The sequence below is a fragment of the Musca domestica genome, unplaced genomic scaffold (assembly GCF_030504385.1).
Source record: "Musca domestica strain aabys unplaced genomic scaffold, Musca_domestica.polishedcontigs.V.1.1 1, whole genome shotgun sequence".
NCBI lineage: Eukaryota > Metazoa > Arthropoda > Insecta > Diptera > Muscidae > Musca > Musca domestica.
The window spans coordinates 28,131,763-28,151,542 of NW_026712114.1; the positions used below are offsets into that span (position 1 = coordinate 28,131,763).

General features: G+C 35.8%; 5 protein-coding genes across 6 annotated transcripts in view; 2 read left to right on the plus strand and 3 right to left on the minus strand.

Annotated features, from left to right (window-relative positions):
- The first annotated feature begins 509 nt into the window (after positions 1-509).
- On the plus strand, positions 510-15,714 carry LOC101888038 (probable ATP-dependent RNA helicase spindle-E). The gene is made up of 18 exons (XM_005190938.4): positions 510-764; positions 830-1,084; positions 8,488-8,637; positions 8,702-8,941; positions 9,000-9,116; positions 9,184-9,404; positions 9,466-9,620; positions 9,691-9,857; positions 10,244-10,574; positions 12,394-12,530; positions 12,584-13,161; positions 13,319-13,469; positions 13,528-13,752; positions 13,942-14,283; positions 14,337-14,906; positions 14,977-15,098; positions 15,239-15,457; positions 15,527-15,714. Exons 1-18 carry the CDS (start codon positions 603-605, stop codon positions 15,663-15,665), a joined length of 4,281 nt encoding a protein of 1,426 aa, XP_005190995.1. The 5' UTR covers positions 510-602; the 3' UTR covers positions 15,666-15,714.
- Positions 1,898-2,966, plus strand: LOC101901825 (mitochondrial GTPase 1). The gene has a single exon (XM_005190933.4). It carries the CDS (start codon positions 1,964-1,966, stop codon positions 2,900-2,902), a length of 939 nt encoding a protein of 312 aa, XP_005190990.1. The 5' UTR covers positions 1,898-1,963; the 3' UTR covers positions 2,903-2,966.
- On the minus strand, positions 3,525-4,417 carry LOC101898857 (chromobox protein homolog 3). The gene has a single exon (XM_005190914.4). The coding sequence runs from the start codon at positions 4,298-4,300 to the stop codon at positions 3,617-3,619; it is 684 nt and encodes a 227-aa protein (XP_005190971.1). The 5' UTR covers positions 4,301-4,417; the 3' UTR covers positions 3,525-3,616.
- LOC101887366 (snRNA-activating protein complex subunit 1) lies at positions 5,195-6,610 on the minus strand. Its single transcript, XM_005190934.4, has one exon. The coding sequence runs from the start codon at positions 6,415-6,417 to the stop codon at positions 5,215-5,217; it is 1,203 nt and encodes a 400-aa protein (XP_005190991.1). The 5' UTR covers positions 6,418-6,610; the 3' UTR covers positions 5,195-5,214.
- Positions 15,715-16,909: 1,195 nt separating the features above from the next.
- Positions 16,910-19,780, minus strand: part of LOC101888221 (titin) — a 60,163-nt gene continuing 57,292 nt past the window's right edge. For both annotated transcript variants that reach the window (XM_020039424.2, XM_011297333.3), the window contains one exon: positions 16,910-19,574. In XM_020039424.2, coding sequence (XP_019894983.2) covers positions 17,379-19,574 — 2,196 coding nt within the window. In that variant the 3' untranslated portion in view covers positions 16,910-17,378. The remainder of the gene's footprint in view (positions 19,575-19,780) is intronic.

Below are 19,780 nucleotides of genomic sequence, written 5' to 3' on the forward strand. Positions count from 1 at the left end.
CTGACATTAATCATCGTCTGGCTGGCAAGTTAAAATAACAAAATAATTTATTAGCGTCATGGTAGAATAAATAAGTTAAAGTCGTGCAATTATATGTTTATTTTTTTTTTTTTCAAAATTATTCATTTGACAACTTCTCTTTGTCAAAATTTATATTTATAAATTTATTGTAAACACAGAAATCTGAGATGGGAAGCTGTTTTTATTCAGTGAATTTTGACAATGACTTTACCTTCTTAATTTTACCAAGCCAGGCAAAATTCTAGTGTATATGTTTGTTAAGCAAATTTAAAAAAACTACCAGTGAATTAAGTCATGATTGCTTTTAATTCTAACAACAATTTAATTCTAACAACGATCCATTTTTCAAAATAACTAAAAACCTACTGTACATATTCAAATATATTACATGTAAATTTAATTTTTTCATTTTCCATTCATACAAATTTGTATGCCAATTAGATTATTATGTTGATGTGTGCCCTGGCACTTAATGTGCATTCGATGCTTATTTGTCATCGACCATGAATCGCTTTATCGATAATTGAATAAGAAATAAAATAATTTGTTTATGTTTGGTATTTTATATTCGCCGCAAAAAAATGGATGAAATTGAGGATTTTTTTAACATTTCCAAAGATTTTAAACGTGTAAGTGCTCCAGCGCCTGTACCCAAGCCGAAATTAGAGCCAGTAGCATCTACATCACGAAAATTAAAACGTGAGCCAGATGCCGAAAGTCGTTACAAAGTGAAGCAGCCGAAAGTATGTTGACTTGCAATATTTACTCCAATAACATTTTTAACAAATTCTTATGTTCATAACTTTAGTTGGAAAAAGAAGAATGTAAGATACCAAAACCCTCACTTCCCGAAGACAGCGATACTTTCTGTGATGATTACGACGAAAACCAAAGCAATCCATATTTGAATATTGACGATGGTGTCTACGATCGTTTTAAGTTTAATTTGGAACGAGATGCATCGTTACCCATACATGATGCAAGGGATGAAATCTTAGATACAATACGCAAAAATCCAGTTGTCATCCTTGAAGGAGATACCGGTTGTGGAAAAACGACACAGGTAGGATGATGTTTCATAATACGACCGTACGACAGTACTCTGATGAAAATCAATATAAGTGAAGAAAGATTTTTAATGTAAATGAAATGGTTCAAGATCAAGCTATTATTGAGTTAATGGTGAACTTTAAACCATGGAAGATTTCCATAGAACAATTACTTAGAGATCTAGGAAATTTAAAGTATTTACATCAAGTTGATTGGTTCGGATGTATTTGCATCTGTTCGAATACATATGTTTGGTTTCTTTCATTCATTCATTCATTGTGTATCACAAGATGCTTTTAATGCACACAGGATTCAGTTAATGCAAAAAGACTAACACTTATCAAAATGATCAGGACATTGCTACAACTCCCACATATATACCATCCGAATTGATATCCAAGCATTTCCAAAACCGTAATTCCCTAACAAGTTGACATTAATGATGCAACAACCAATGAAAAAAATGAAATTTTGTATCTTAAGTTAATCATATTTGGTACGAGAGATCATATACAGCCAGAAATACACATTCAGTAACTATCATTCTTGGTGTGATTACTTTGCACAAATCCCAAATTCAGACTTACAATTGTTAGGAAAATATATGCTAATTATGCAGAGTGGCATAGACATGTTATTAGTCGACCCTTTTTTGATCCATTAAATAAGTGTCTCCGTAGTATCTATTCTTTGGTAAATTTTAAAAATTGTCTTCAACATCTCTGAAAATGATTAGAGCGGGTAGTTCTTATTCGATAAGTACTATCGAAAACACACAAATGACCACAAAACATATGATTTAGGAAAACAAAAACAATTATTCAATAGCCGGGCCTATTTACACACTATTATCATTATATTTTAATAAAAATAAGAATTTATTAAATAAACTATGAGCTTTCGAGAAAGTTACAAACTTATTACAAAACAAGCGATCCGTTGGTTTCCCGGTCATATGGGCAAAGGTCTCAAACAAATGCAGCAAAAACTCAAGTCAGTTGATTGCATATTGGAAGTACACGATGCTCGAATACCATTCTCCGGACGGAATCCAGAATTTCAACAGACAATTGCTGGCGGTGTTAAACCTCACATCCTGGTGCTAAATAAAAAAGATCTAATCACACCCAAGGAACAACGTTATATTAAGGATGCCCTGCGAAATCGCGAGCGTATGGATCACGTAATCTTTACAAATTGTAAAGATCAACAATGTGCTGGAATACGGAAATTGATGCCACTGGCGAATGAACTAATTGGAAATTCCGGGCGTTATAATCGGGAGGGTGAACGGGATTATTGTGTCATGATTATCGGTGTTCCAAATGTGGGAAAAAGCTCATTGATTAATGTACTGCGTAATCGTCATTTGAAGAAGAAAGCCGTTTCACAAGTGGGCGCCATAGCTGGCGTAACTCGTTCTGTTATGGAGAAAATTAAAATCAGCGAAGATCCACTGATGTATATGATAGATACTCCCGGAATATTGGAACCAAAGATTAGCAGTGATGAAATGGGTATGAAATTGGCTTTGGTTGGCTGTTTGCCGGACCATTTAGTTGGTGAAGACTTAATAGCCGATTATCTGCTGTATTGGTTAAATAAAAATAAATGTTTTGAATATGTGCCATTGGTGGGACTCGAACAGCCAAGTGATAATATTTCCGAAGTATTGGTAGCCTGTGCTAATAAGTTGGGTGTTCAACGGAAAATAAAACGAACCGATGGCCAAATAATAATAATGCCAGATATATTACATTCTGCAAGACATTTTATCAAATTGTTCCGTACCAAGGCTTTTGGTCTACTCAATTTGGATAGACAAAATTGAGAAATAAAAGTTCTGTGATTTGTTACTGCTAATTGTTAAGGATCAGTGAATAAAAAATAACTAACCAAAAAAATTTTGATCTATTTGAAAAAAAGTGTGAATTTGAAAACACATTTAACATAAATTTATATCTTTTTATCTGAATTGATTTTCTCCAAACTTTGCAGTGGTATTTCTAAGCTGCATCTGATTTCTCCCACCAAACATCATTTATTGAAGCTAGAATTTTCCCGCATGATCACAAAACATATCTATGTGATAATGAATCATGTTGTATCTTCAAATCATAGACTGTATCTAAATCTGAAAACAAAAATTACAAAATTGGGCAGAAGTATTTTCAGACCGAATGCTACATACTATTTTGATACTGAGAGAATATTACATACACATGTATGAGTGTTAATGCCATGTCCGAACCGAGGTTACGGACTAACTTTTGGCATTGACAATTCGATACTGTGCTAAAATAAGGAAATTATATGACAGCGGTATCCAATCTCGCGACTTTCAATCGATTTCGTCGTTAAGCTAAACAAATGAAACATTTGGCCGGACGGAAAAAATCTATCTCGTCCCTTCTTTACCAAACTTTTACGTGGGCTATAAAACAGTTAAACAATTAGAATGTAAATACAAATTTATTTCCTCAAAAAAGATGCTATAGGAATACATGCATCCTCAAATTTATAATCTAACATTTATAATTCATGTTTATACATTCGGATCCATCATGGGTACATCTATAGCAATATTACCAACTCCTGGTACTGGAATGGAATAAGACACGGCATTGCTATCTAAACTGCCACCACTTTCGTTTAGGTCGTCTGCCATTGGAACATCACTACTCAGCTTTGCCACTGAACTGTTTCCCGCAATACTAATATTCACACTCATATGGTGACCACCATCCGCATTTAATATTCTCAACTCATCCGGTACACCCAATAGACGATCATTTATATTCCGCTGATATATGGAACGTTTCTCATAGAAATCTATAATGAATTCCGGATTCTTTTGCTTCAGCTCTTCGCCGTATACCAAATCGAATTCATCACAAAATTGCCACTTTACCAAATAGGAAATTTGCCCGTTGGCATCCGTTGCACCAACAATCTGTTCAATAGGTAGACCACGATCATAGCCTCTCAGCTTTTGTATTTCTTCCATTTTGGGTTTCTTTTCGCCCCGTTTTTTGGACTTGGCCCGAGATTCCTCAAATTTTTGTATGATTGAGGGGCAATCACAGTTCTCTTCAGGCTCCCATGTATTGTCCGAATTTGGATAGCCGCGCCACTTGATAAAGTACTCGACTTTACCTTCTGGCGTTATGCGCTTATCCATAATTTTCTCCACCACGAAACCAGTTTCTTTTGCTTGATTTTTTACCATGATTGGACTGTATTTGTGATGTATTTTCAACAATTATATTTATTTAGTATAATTTTAGTATTTTGTTATTCCCTGATGTGTTTTGTGTATCTTTTGGCGTATAATGCTATTTAGTTGTGTTATCGATAACAAAAATGGGGATTCTGTTATCGGTTTTATGTATACATTCGCTGTGTTCCATTCCGCCTTGGTAGGGTCCAATTAGCAGAATATGCATCATAAAAAACCTCGAAGCAGTCGGAGCTTATGGAATCATTTTATTAAAATTTTTCACCAATTCTACGTAAGAAAAACTCTATGACTTGTATTCATCTTTTATCCAGAGTTTGGTATTTTTACACTAATTTCGGGAAAGTTGCTTGTTTGCGACGGAGCCGCACATTCCTATATTTCACCCGAAATTTCGTGTTTCAAGCAATTCAGATATATAAAAAATCGAAAATAGTAACTATTGTGTTCACAATATATTTGCCAAATTATATCTGAGACCGACTTTTTTTTATTTGCAAGAGTATTTGTTATCGCTCCTGTATTCGAATATATTAACTAGTGAACATCGTTTTCTAATTACTAAATTTATATTTCTCTAAAATTTAGTATAATTTTTCGGCTGGGTCTTGGGATTTTCTCCTCTAGGCCGATTCTAGCACGTGTAATTGTAATGTAATGTAATTTTAGATTATAATTTCTAAAAATAATTTGGAATATATTTTGGTACACAATTTTTTTTATATATTACTACCGAACCGGTTTAAATAACCCCTTGATACCACTTGTTGGATAGGTTTTTTAATACGACATCCATAACCCGAAATTGAGAACTACAGGTTTGGTCTAAACATTTTCAAGATTGACGGTATTAAAAATCAAACTTAAAAAATCAAAGTGTAGGCGTACAGTTTCTTTAAAGTTTATTACTTTGATTCTTTTTTAATAGCTCCCATCAAATTACAATCTTCGGCTAAACTCTTGGATGTACTTGCGCCAACAGAATCAACATCAGTCGCCTCGGCATCAGATTCATTGTTATTATCTTCCTGCAATGCTTCTTCATCTGGTGATGAATTATCTGTTGAACTATCATCGGATTCGTTTGATAATAATGCATTTTTCTCGTTCATACTTTTTGACGCGACTTTGTAACTGTGACGGCAACGTCCTTTAGCTTGTGATTGATACCATTGTACGTTCTGATCATCATCTTCGTCATCATTATCATCATCTATCTCCGATGACGATGATTCATTAGTAGAATTATTTGATTTTTTCTCTTTGTAGTTAACCCGTCCGGCAGCTTTTCGTTTCAAATCCTTACGCCGTGTACTTATACTTTTGCCACCATATATCTCTGAAAATTCATTTGATTTTCCATCGAGAATATCTTTGATTTTACTAAATGCGGAATTTATGTTTTTAAATACTTCTGTACGAGGTAAGGTGGCGGCAGATTGATTTTGGCCCTTTCCTATTGCCTTTTTGAGTTGGTTATATTCTTCCTCTTGGGCTGTCATTTCTTTTAGATTCTCTTGAATTTCTGGTACCAAAAGTAGTTTATCCTTTGCATTGACTCTTATTACCTCCGTATGTTGTTCCGCCTCATTGTGCTCTTCGGTAATTTTATCATAATCGACCAACTCGGGGCCGACATAGTAATCCATGGCCGTGAAACGAAATGCATCTGCTTGATATAGGCGCCAAAATATATAGCGGACTTGATCCAATTCTGGTCGACAATCTAATGATTCAATGAAGGACACAATTTCACGCCAAGTTTCCAAGCTGACCGATACCTTGACAAACTGTTTTGTTGGTTGTTTAAAATATATGGCATACATGAGGTACACACCTCCAATGCGTCTCAGAAGATTCCGCTGTTCATTTCCCTCAGTACTCGATAGATATTTACCGAATTCATCTTTTGCACAAATGGATCTTTTGGCCATGTGCATAATTGTGTTCGTTGTTAGTATGATTTCAATTACCGACGATTGCATAGCATAAATATACTGGAACATTTGCTTTTTCCATATGGAGCTGAAACTAGGGAAATCGACTGAACCATTGTTGGTGAATTCCTCTATTAAAGCGTGACAGTCTTTGTACAATGCACACTCCATGTTTTGTGGTATATATATACACAGGTAGCTCTTTGCTATTAAGCTTTCTCCATAGAGGAGAAAGCGTATCAGGCATTAGGAGCCATGACCAGAAGCGATTTTGTTTATAATGCAAATAACTAAAAGGATTCTAGAAGACCGAAAATTTCTGTCCAAAGGGTTCTAGAATATCGAAACATTCGTTATAAAGGGCTTTAGAAGACCGAAAAATTCCGTGAAGAGGGTTCTGGAAACATCACTGCTCTTCACGTTAAAAACAGAATTTTATTTAAAAAAGATTAGATAGAAATTTAAAATAAAATACATATACAGGGTGAGATACAAAAATAACAACAAAGTCAAACGCCATAAGTTTTACATTTTTTTTTGAATGAAAGCAAAAATTGTTGGAAATAGCATGGTACTATCACCAAAGGTAGAACAAAGCTACCCCCTAAATAAAATTTTGGTCTTTTGGTGCCCCTTTTTTGTTTTGAATAAAAAATTTAATAATTTTAAATTATTTCAAATTCAGCTACAGGAGAAATGCATTTTTTCTGTGTTAATGGACAATAAAATTTAAAAATTTTGGACAAAACAGTATTGACTTACTATTTCACATTTAATTTTAGGGAATAAATCCAAGATTCTATTCATGTTTTGTGTTTTTTCCCCAATCTAAGCATTTTTAGAAATTGTAAAATAAACAAAACCAATTGTTGCATATTTAAAAGTCTATTTGACACTATAAGACTCCGGTACATTTTTCCTAGTTTCTTGAAGTTGAGCAAACTTTCTGATTGATCCATGGGAAATAGCATCAAATTTTAGAATAAATTTAGATTTATTCGAATTCGTCACCTTTGGCACGAATTATGGCCTTCAAAAGGCCAATGAAACTGTCACACGCTGTCCGAATGATGCTCTGCGCTGGAAATGAAGCGAGGATCCTCATTTTGTAACCATTCTTGGGTAGCGCGTGCTGAGTGCGATGTTTCTGTGTTCTGTTGGAATGTCCAAGGTCTGCGCCCAAAATGTTTGCTTTAATACACACTCCAGAATATTTTCGCGATAATATTCGGCATTTATTCTGATGCCACGCTCGATTAATACGAGCGTAGAGCGACCATCGGATGCTATGGCGGCCCACACCATCACCATGTCCGGCGCTTGAGTTCTGGTGCTCAACCGAAGGTGAACATTTTCAGTTGACCTCTTTGGCAGTATTACGGTAACGAGCGATGGTACGAGACACAAAAGATTGATTCAAATTTAAATGCTGGAGTGCTCTAACGATAGTCACTTGTGATTTTCCAGCCAAATATAAAGAAATCGCACTATCACGCTTGAATTCCATCGTGAATAACTTTTTTTCTGGAAAATCTCTCCAAAATACTTTTGTACGCTTGTAAATAGTATAATGCGCTGTCACTGGAATAACTTTAACAGCTGTCGGACCAGTGGCTTTAAAATAACAACAGTTAGAAATTGGTTGCAGTTTTTTCATATCACCCTGTATATGCGGGATTGTTTCATGTCGGTAATTTTTAGCCGACATAATCGGAGATGGCCATTATCTGAGAAATACTGCTACTTCTAGTCAGGGGCTAAGATCCTCTACAATACTTCAGTTATTTTATTTAATTTAGGAAAAGTGTTAGACGAGCAGGATTTTATAAGTTTATTATGAACGATAATAGCATTGTTGCTCTCATTCTTATTAAAGTTTGGATTTAACTAAAATATATAAGGATAATAATAAGGAAGATATAGCATAGTTCCTGAAAAAATAAAGTGCATCACCTCGTGTAAAAAATGTTCACTGGAAATGGCGTTTTGACATATCACCCAAATAAAGTGGGCTTCGCTACTCAAACGCTTGATATAAAATCAGTCAATGTCTTATGTGAATGCAATCTTAAACGGCAGTTCTCTAAATCTATCTCTTACTCTTTTAAGAGCGGTGGAATATATCGGAAGGATCCAAGTGGAATATCTTCTATGCCCTTTACATTTGTTTCATCGATCAATGACGATAATATTTAAATATTTTTTGAATAAAAAATTCTCTGATTTAATTTCTTATCCTAGGTGCCCCAATACATACTAGATGATGCCTATCGACGACGTGAATATTGTAAAATTGTTTGTACTCAACCACGACGAATAGCGGCAATATCGATAGCAAAGCGGGTTTGTAATGAACGCAAGTGGCAGGATGGGACTGTGGTAGGATATAAGGTATGTCTAAAAAACCGAAATCTTGCGTATTAAATGAAAATAAATATTCACAACTTAATTCAAGGTTGGCCTTCACGCCAGCTTAAGTGATTACACGCGCTTGCTATATTGCACCACGGGTGTTCTGTTGCAAAAACTCATAAGAGAAAAGACCCTAACACCGTATACCCATATAATATTGGACGAAGTGCATGAACGGGATCAAGAAATGGATTTTTTACTAATTGTAGTGAGAAGGCTTTTGCTGACAAATTCACGACATGTTAAGGTTATACTTATGTCGGCAACAATGGATACTACGGAGGTAAATTTTGGCGGATTCTTAAAAGTATACAAGAAATTGTTTGTTTTGTTTCTTTTAGTTTGCCCATTATTTTACTATTAGAAAAAATCCCGCACCTGTGGTACGTGCCGATTCGCGTCGTCTATTTCAAGTAAAAGAATATTATTTGAGCGATTTAGATGATTTGAATAATCATGTGAGTGAAAATATCAGTATAAAAAATTAAGTTGCTAATATTTTAATAATAATTATATATGTTTTAGAACGTACAAGTGGATCTGGCCGAACCTGGTATTTCAACGGAGATGTTTCATTTGGCGTTAAAGTTGATTGTTATAATTGATAATATTGAAAAACAGGAGGCTTCTCTCAATCCGGATATTACTGATGCGACAAGCAAAACATCAATTTTAATATTTCTACCAGGCATAAATGAGATCGAGCAAATGTTAAGGAAGATACAATTGCTATGTCAGGCGGAAAGGTAATTTGTAGATCAACAAAAATTGAAGTTTCCTTCAGTCGTATACATATTTCGATTCCAGAGATAAAGTGAAATTATGCTGCATACGTTTACATTCCGTTGTATCGCCAGAAGAACAAGTTAGAGTATTTCACAGACCTCCAACCGGTTATCGTAAAGTGATTTTGGCTACAAACATTGCTGAAAGTTCCATAACAGTTCCAGATGTTAAATATGGTAGGGCAACATTCTTTTTTTTTTTTCTAAATGTAAAGTTAAATTTAAAAATTGATTTTGATATTTTCAGTTATTGATTTTTGTTTGACGAAGATTTTAGTCACAGATAGTTCAACAAATTTTACCACCTTACAATTGCACTGGGCTTCCAAGGCAAATTGTCGTCAGCGTGCTGGTCGGGCTGGACGTGTAATGAATGGCAGGGTGTATCGATTGGTGCCACGAAAATTTTATCAGGTAAAATAATTAAACAATTCTGTATGATTTTGATGAATTCGCATATTGAAATGAACATTTTCAAAATAAATGGTTAAAGCCATTACTTTAATTAGAAAATATATGTATGTGAAATATTTATATTTTATTATATATATTATATAATACATGTGTTTATTTCCATTCGGTATAACATTAATATATTATAACCTAATGTTACAAAAGAACGCAATTTTATCCATAGAATAGAAATAAATAAATAAATAAATAAGTAGAAGGATGAAAAAAAAAAAAAACACAAAAATTATTTCACATTTTATGTATTGATTTAATAATATATTTGTTAGACCGATACCATTTTTTATTAATTTCATTTAATTAACAAAATATTATGCATTTATTTTCAGAACTATTTAGAAGACTTTAGTGTCCCTGAAATGCTGCGATGTCCCCTTGAGAATGTTGTGTTGAAAGCAAAACTACTGGAAATGGGCTCACCGCCTACAGTTCTAAATTTAGCTATGAACCCTCCGAACCTAAGTGATATACAAAATACAATAGTCACATTGAAGGAAATTGGTGCTCTATATAAATACATTGATGGTGTATATGTATCAGATGATGGTGATTTATCGTTTATTGGACGTCTAATGGCCCATTTACCATTGGATGTCAAGCTGTCACGTCTCATAGTATTTGGATATATGTTTGGTTCTTTGGAAGAAACAATCATTATTGGTAAGGATAGATCTTACGCTGATTACTTTAAATGATAAAGCTATTCTTGATCGAATAGGAAGTAATTCCTTTATGTTTAAATCAAAATAATGTAATTTATAAAAAAAATATTCTACCTCGAAAACATGGATTCAGACCTCTTTCTACTAATCTTGCTAACTGTTGCACTTTCAAAAACAAGTTTAAAGTTATAGTAAATCGACCAAGTTTTGATCCACAAAGTTTCCACATCTTATTTCACAGCTATGTATTTCAGTTAAACAAAAAACTATTAGACTTGTTCCAAAATTCTTTTAGAGGTTTATTTATAGCAGACGTATAATAAGTTTGAGTAGGGACTATACAGGGCGAGATGAAAAAACTGCAACCAAATTCAGATTGCTGTCTTTTTTAAGCCACTCGTCCGACGGCTGTTAAAATTATTCCAGTGACAGCTCATTATATTGTTTACAAGCGTACAAAAGACTTTTGGTGAAAATTTTCCAGATAAAAAATTATTCGTGATGGAATTCAAGCGTGACAGTATGATTTCTTTATATTTGGCTGGAAAACCACAAGCGGCTATCGTTAGAGCCCTCCAGCATTTAAATGTGAATAAATCTTTTGTGTCTCGTACCATCGCCCGTTACCGTGATACTGGTAGCGTAGCCTGACGTCAAGGAAGTGGACGGAAGAAAACAGCAACATCAGCAGAAATGGTTCGAAAAGTAAAGAAGCGACTTGATCGAAACCCACGTCGCAGTGGCCTATTTTTCGCAATATTTTTTTCGGCAAATGTTGAAAAATGAGCTCGGGGTAAATCCATTGAAATTCCAAAAAGTGTTCTTACACCGCAATAGAAAGAAAATAGACTCAAAAGAGCTTAAGAGTTGCTTAGCTTGACCGAAAGTGGTGAACTGCCGAATTAGGTTTTCTCCGATGGGAAAACATTCGTTGTCCAGCAGTTTGTAAACAAACAAAGTGATCGTGTTTGCATGTCAAAGAGGTCAGCTGAAAATGTGCACCATCGGTTGGCCACCGGAACTCAAGCGCGTGCCATGGTGATGGTGTGGGCCGCAATAACAGCCGATGGTCGTTCTCCGCTCGTATTAATCGACCGTGGCATCAGAATAAATGCATCGCACCCCATCCAAGAATGATTACAAAATGAGGTTCCTCGCTTCATTTCCAGCGCGCAATGGCCACCAAAATGTCCGGATACCAATCCGTTGGACTATTGTGTCTGAAGTATCTTGGAAAGTAAGTCTGGCATTATATATACCAAACTGTCGAATGGGCCAAAATGCCGCAGAGCAACATTCGGACAGCGTGTGAACTTTTCATTGGCCGTTTGAAGGCCATAACTCGTTCTAATACTTGATGCTATTTCCGACATTTTTTGCTTTCATTCAATAATATTAAAAAAAATGTAAAAATTATGGCGTTTGACTTTGTTGCAGTTTTTTTATCTCACCCTGTAATGATGCTCTCTTTTAGCTACTTTTTCCACAGACAGCAATAATGAATTTCTTAAGAGAGTTCTAAAGTCCTTGACTCCGTCCAATTTTCCTCCATTTCACAAAAAATTTAAAGATAAGTCTTATACCAATGAATTTAAACCAAATCTCAATCAAAAAATTCTCTGGATTCTATTGATTGAGGTTATCATAGCGTGTGGTAGAGTTTGAAAGTTTGTTAAATTAGATCACCCTTGGGGATAGACTTGCCCTGTTCCAGAACCCACATAAGGGGAAAATCAGATATCGTAGTAAAAACTTTTATTGTATTTGTTATTTTTCCCAACAATTACTATTTTCATTTTTATGTTCTTCCTTTTTAGCTGCCGGTCTAAGTGTTCGTTCAATTTTCAAGCTTGGCCAATATAGACAAATTGGTGAGATTAAAGCCTATATACAAAAACTAAAATGGACTGATGGTTCCGGGTCTGATCTGGTGGCAATTTTAAATGCTTACAGAGTAAGTTTGCCTTTTATAATGTTATCATCCTATTAACTTTTCTACTTACCCAGGAATGGCTCACATTGGATCCTGAGAATGACGATGTGCAGCATATATGGGCAAATCGTAAATTTATAAATTTACGTTCAATACGTGAAATGCATCTACTTGTCGAGGAATTAAAACAACGCTTAAAATCATTTGGTATAAAAATTCGTCATTCCGATCGGCAGCAATGCGAGGATTGGGAAAAGTCAATAATACTTAAAGTAATTATAGCTGGGGCGTTTTATCCTAATTATTTCGTTTATACGAAATTACAAAATCCCGACAAAGAACGTACCGATTTCCATATATTATGTGGTCAAAATCCAAATCGTACCGTTTATTTTACAAATTTCGATACACGTCACATTGGTCAGTTGTATGCACGTTCTATAAAGGAATTATTCAAAGCAACCGATATGAATCCGAAGAATATTGATGTTAGTTTTAAAGCTAATTGTGAAAGAGTATTGGTGACATTCAAAGAAGATACGGAGGATGATAACGCGGAGGCAATAAAAACTCCAGGATCAGTGTGTGCTGAAGTTTATAAAGCGATCAAAATGCGTTCTTTAAATGTGCCACATGCTATTAATGTTATGGAGTAAGTTTGGATGTTGGTGATATTTTTATCGTATTGATTTGGATTTTTGAGTAAAATAAATTTTATTTTTGAAAAAAAAAATCCAAAAAAAGTCTGTGATCATCTAAGAGAAAGCATTAATGCTATATATGTCCTTATTAATAAAATTCAATTCCAGATCTCGTGCCGGCATAAAATATGCGGAAGATCATGGCTTGGGCGCCATGATTGATGGCGCTTGGAAACCAACAAAACGACTTTTGGTCAATGCCGAGCTGGTGGTGTTGCCATCGGTTTTCCAAAAAAATATTAGTGGCTACATTACTCATGTATGTGTTTGCTATACTCAGTATTTTTTTCAATTTAATATTTGATAATTTCATACAGATTGAAACTTGTAGTAAATTCTATTTCCAACCTCTGTCGGAAACTGAACGTATCAATGAAATACAAGAAATGCTGGATGAGGCCAATAAACATGAAAACTGTAGATTTCCCCATCCCGGGGCTGTAGCAAAAGGCATAATATTGGCAGCTCCATTCGATGGCAAATATCACCGGGCCAAAGTTATAAAACTGGCTAATCAGTCAAGACATAAAACAGAGTTCAAGGTAAACTTGTCATCCTACTGGTCGCTATATATTGAAGCAAATCGATTTAGATATGGGCATAGCTTATGTATGTTTCTGTTATCCTATTTCAATCCCATAATTATTTCAAATTTATAGAACTCTTCCAACAATATTTATGGGACTTTTTAGTCATTCCTGTCCAAGTTTAAAGCATTCATTTTATTACAGGTATTCTTCATAGACTATGGCAATGCGGCAATTGTGGATTTCAAGGAATTACGTTACCTATCAGAGACTTGTAAATATTTATCCGACATACCGCCTCGATTGTTTGAGTGTCGTTTGGCTTTGGTAGAGCCATCCGCATTGAAATCACCTAACAACAAATGGACCGATGAAGCCATGGAATATATGCAATCTCATGCTGATTTGGGAATTGTAGAAATTGAGGTTTTCTCCGTGGTGGATGGCATTTCGAATGTACTTATCAAAAAAGATGGCAGTACTATTAATAATATACTTGTGGAAAAGGGATTGGCTCGCAGTGCTGATGAATGTTATATGTCAAAGGTAAAATACATATATATTTCTATACTTATTAAACCTAAAATCCCTCCCTTTAGACTGACCACGATTTCCGCATACGCAAACAATCGGTGGCGAATCGTTTCTTCGAAGATGATCACTCGAGGCAAAATGAAGAATATTTGCGGTCTATTCGTCCCGAGATCGATATGGATACTGAACCTCCACCCAGGGAATTGTGTAGAAACGTTATGCGGCTGCGTGGACCATTTAGCCCGCTTGAAAGTAATGTTTATTCAGCCATACGTATTGGTACCTGGAAATCGGTGCAAATCGATCGGGATTCAGTAAATTATGATAAAATTGATAGTGATCCGTTCGATATGTATGAACGTTTAATTGTGGCCTCAGAAATTAATGAAACTTCAAACGGAGAGTCTCTGTTGATCAGAAGTACAACTAGAATGCCAAATATTCATGGGTTTGGAGCTCTTATGACCATGTTATTTTGTCCAACGATGCAAATCAAATGTAATAAAACGCGTACAAAATTTGTTGCACTCCTTGGGGGACTGGGATATAAAGAGAAAACCCAAGAACCATTGTACGCTGAACATGATATTGTTCTCAATTTGGATGTTGATATACTGCCAGATGATATTGAATTGGTAAATGCTTAAAAAATCTTATTTACGTGATATATTTAAAGCTAGTATGTACTCTTTTTATGCAATCTAGATCAATCAGATACGATCATCAATGGACAATATACTCTACACAGAACCGCAACAAGCAGAGGCTGGTATTCATCCCAAAGAATTGCAAGAAATGACAAAGAATATTCGAAATCTCATTTTAAGGTAATACAGCTCATACTTTGTTATTATTAATGATTTCTTCCGGAACCTGCTTGTATTAGTTTTTATTTTCTCGATAGCAAAACGTTTGCAGATTCTAGAACAGTGTAAATGTTTATTTAAATTTATTTAATTTATTACAGACTGTTAAGTAAACAACGTAAATACATTGAATTACATATTGATGTCAACGACAATAAGTGGGAAATATTTGATGCCAATGAAGTTATTACTCCCAACTCCATAACTGAAAAGCGTTCCATTTTTCCCCGACATTCATATTTGCGTTTGTATGATGAGAAATTTGAGCGTACACATACCTTAAACACTCATTGTCATGAACTTCATCGTTTGAGGCAATTGTAAGTATGGTTAGAAAATTCGGAAAATTCGAATAATCTAAAAATTGTTTATTTCTAACCATTTATTAGTGATGGTACAATTGAAGCTACCACATGCCGTCTATGCAGTGTACCCTTGGACAACATTGTACAATTGCGCATACATCTTCTTTCGCAAATGCATCGTGACCGCGAACAGCACATTCAGTTTCAACCTATTATTAATTAAGTCAATTTCTTATTTCAATAAAAAAAGCACAAGTGAATATCAAACAAAAGCGAACAAAGAAAGGAATATTGGTATTAAGAAGAAATTAGTCTGAAACAATTTTTTGAAAATTGTCTATAGTTTTGACCCTGATTAGCAAATACAACAATCAACTAACGTTTTCTATGTAAAGCAAATATAAATAATTCGAGGACGGTGGAAATCGACGGAACCCAATTAAAGTTGCGGTTGAACCAAAGATACCCAACAAGTAAGTAATACAAATATAATTATGTCGTTAAACTATTACACTGTGCAAAAGTAACCAAAATAGAGGGGCAAGCGTGTTAATCTCACCTACGTCAAGAGTGTTAATCTTACCTAAACGCCAGGAATACATATTCAGGGTGAGATAAAAAACTGCAGTAAAGTCAAACGCCACAATTTTTAGCTTTTTCTTTTTAACTTTATTAAATGAATGCACAAATTGTCGGAAATAACATCAAATTTTAGAATAAGTTTAGATTTGTTCGAATTGGTCACCATTGGCATGAATCATGGCCTTCAAACGGCCAATGAAATCGTTACACGCTGCCCGAATGTTCTGCGGTTCTGTTGGAATGTCCAAGGTCTGCGGCCAAAATGTTTGCGTGGCCAAGGCTTTAATACACCCTCCAGAATATTTTTCCGATAATATTCGACATTTATTCTGATGCCACGGCAAGTAAAGACTACCATTTTGTTTGTTTACAAACTGCTGGACAACGAATGTTGTTGCAGTTCACCACTTTCGGCCAAGCGAAACAACTCTTTAGCTCTTTTGAGTCTATTTTCTTTCCGCTGCGGTGTAAGTTCTTGCACTTTATGGAATTTTAATGGCAAATGTTGCGATATGTTCAGCTCACGAGCCATTTTCGGACTTTGCACGCCGGTTTCGATTAAGTCGTTTCTTTACTTTTCGAACAATTTTTACTGATGTTGCTGTTTCTTCCGTCCACTTCCTTATTTTTTAAGTAGTTCTGCATTCATTCGACCGATTTCTGACCAATATTTCCCAAAAATAAAAAAAATAATTTTTTTTTAATTTTTATTAAAAATATATTCGTATGGATTATAGATTCGTGAGATAAATACATTAAAATTAGAAAAAGGGTTTCATTTATAATAAAAATAATATTTTGATATAACTACATATTTATTTAAAAAATATTTTATTATATACGTGTTCTTATTATTTTGTAAAAAAATTAAATTAATACATTTGATTATGAAAAAAGAATATGAAACAGAGATAGTGAGAACGAACGAGAATGTGAGCGATAGTTATCTCAGAGATTAAATAAGTTCAACAAATCGCAAGTCTAATAAGAAACCAAAAATAACAAGGTTAAGAAATTTCCAAATAATTTCAAAAATTTCAAATTAGACTTGCAAGAGTTGTAACTTTGGGCATTGGATGAGCAGAGAAGACGGTTACATTATTATGATGGTTATATTTTACGGATCCATGTGTGTATGTCTGCCGGGATGTTTATTGTTTTTGCAAAGAGTTGTAGTTTCTTAAAACAATTCAATTAAATTTAAAAATTAAAAATATGTTTTTGTTTTCTTTATATCCTATTTAAATAAATTAAAATTACAACTAAATTAAATAAGATTAGAATTTGTGAAAATGCCTAGAAAATTCTTTAAATTAATTCGAGTGTCATTTTTGTTGTGGTTTTTTCTTTTAATTTAAATTTTCAAACTACGTGGTCCCATGCGTGGTATACTTCTTGGACCACTCATCATGGCTTTGGTTGGTTCTTTGCGGGCCTGAGGTTCTTCACGTGGACCATCGGCGGCCTCCATTTCGGCATCGGTGTCATCTTCGCCAAAGAGCAGAGCTGCCAGACTGGTTTCAAATTTTGATTTGATGCGTTTTGTGGTGGTTTCTGTTTGTGGGGGAGCCTTGGTGGTGTTGGGAACTTCCTTGTTGTCCTCAAGCAAAGGTTTGGCAGTGGTTGTGGTGGAGGTTGTTGATGAAGTCGATGATGATGTGGAGGACGCGTCGGCTTGCTGTAAATTCAAAGGCATTTCCATGTGACTGGCCAATGCCAGAGGCATGTTATTGCTTTCATGCTTCTCCAGCTGTTCTTGCTCCTCATCTTCATTGGCTAATTTATAGCCAGGTGGATAGATGGGTTTGAAACCTCCCTGTAATTCGGGTTGGAATTTGTCCATTTCAAATGATTTCAGGGTGGTGTTTTCGGTGGCCTCCTCCTCCCCCTCAGTTTGGCCATCTTTGTTAGCCGAGTTAACGTCCGAACGATCAATATTGTTTTTACTGTACAACGGTTCCTTGGTGGTCTTTAAGATATTCCAACCATTCGATGGGGTGCTGGTCACGGAATCCAAACTGACACTGGGATAGAAGGGAGCCATGAAATTCTTTTCATAATTTTGACCGCGCAAATCGATGTCATGTCCATTGTCTTGGGCCTGATCGAATTGACGTATCTCCTTTATGACGGGTGTGGCCAAGTTTACATTCGAGTACATTTGTTGTTCCTGATGTTTTTGTTGTTGTTGCATTTGCTGTTGATACTGTTGCTGTTGTTGCATTTGATATTGATGCTGTTCCTGTTGCATTTTCTTAATATGAGGTGTGGGCTCAGTGGGGGTATAGGCAATGGCAATTGGTGCAATGGTGCCGGTACCATAGGCTCCATTGATGATCTTGGGGGCAATTAGCACACCTGGCACCTTAGATGGCTTATTTAATTCACTATAGGATGGATCAGGTTTTTCAATGGGATATGGGAAGGCATCTTTGTTGGCAGCCGCCTTTTGCTGTTGATGCAAGGAAACAGGTTTCTTGTTTTTCAAAATGGGTTCCTGGGGTTCATCCCTTACCACCGAGAAGGGTGTATTCTGATATTCACTACCCGTGGGTGGTTCCACATGGGCCACAGCTGGCAATTTATTTTTCAAATCCTCAGCGGCAACCTCGGATTTTTTGTCACCCGCCATGGGATAGACAACATAAAGACCATTACGATTATTAGATTCGGCAGCCTGATTAATTTCTTCCTCCGCCTCATCAAGGCTAGGTACTTGGATCTCTCCAGCTCCGGTATCATCATTGGGTAGGGATACAGCCTTCTTTTGGGATTGTAACATTTGCAGAGTTACCACCGGTTCCAATTTTGCATCGTTCACCAAAGAGGATTCCTTGCTGGGCGCAATGGGCTGAGGAGGATCATTGATAACCAAATCTTCTTCTTCGAAAGCGGGTAATTTTTCCAAAACGGGAGACATTACATGGCGTTCCACATTTAATGATTCCGCTGGCCTCAAGCCATGTGGCATGTGCGGTCTACGTGGATAGCCGCCGCCGGGACGTTCCAAGTATTGCATACCTTGTCCTCCGTATGGCGAGACGCGATAGATACGTCTATTGGCAATTTCATGAGGAGCTAGCTGGGGTGGTGGTGGTCCAACTGAGGGATAATCAATGTTACGATTCAGGGGATAGCGACTTTGTTGACCCAACGGCTGACGACGATGTGAGAATTGTGGATTACCTACATTGGGGCCGCGCTTGAGATGTGGAGGTGGCTGCTGAGGTCCGCCTACAAGGATATTGCCTGGTTCCTGATTGAAATTGGTTTGTTGTGGGTGACCTGTAGAAACTTTGGAACTTGGTCGAAATTGTGGCAAAATGTTGGGTAAATGACGATCCGGATTTGGTCGAGTTATACCGGGAATGGGTTTGCGAGTGTATTCATTGAATGGATACTGGGGACCACCATGAGGGCGGCTGGGTTTCTGCAAATCATGTTCATTAATGCTGTTCGGCAGTGGTGGTGGGAAACGTGGTGGTGGGAAACGTGGTGGTGGCACCATATGAGTGGCGGGAGTGTTGGGCTCATTCGATGTGGGGAAGTTCTGCGAAAGAAAACAATTAAAGGTGTTTGAAATAGTATTTTTGCTAAGAGTAAAAGGATATAAGAAAGGAACTGTTATGAGATGGACGTGAGATCATTGAAGGTATACTACTGAAAAAGGATGGTCTTAAAAACATTTTCTATGAATGGAAGACCTCGAAGAGATCTCCAAATGACATGGGACCATTTGGAGGAAATTTAAGGATA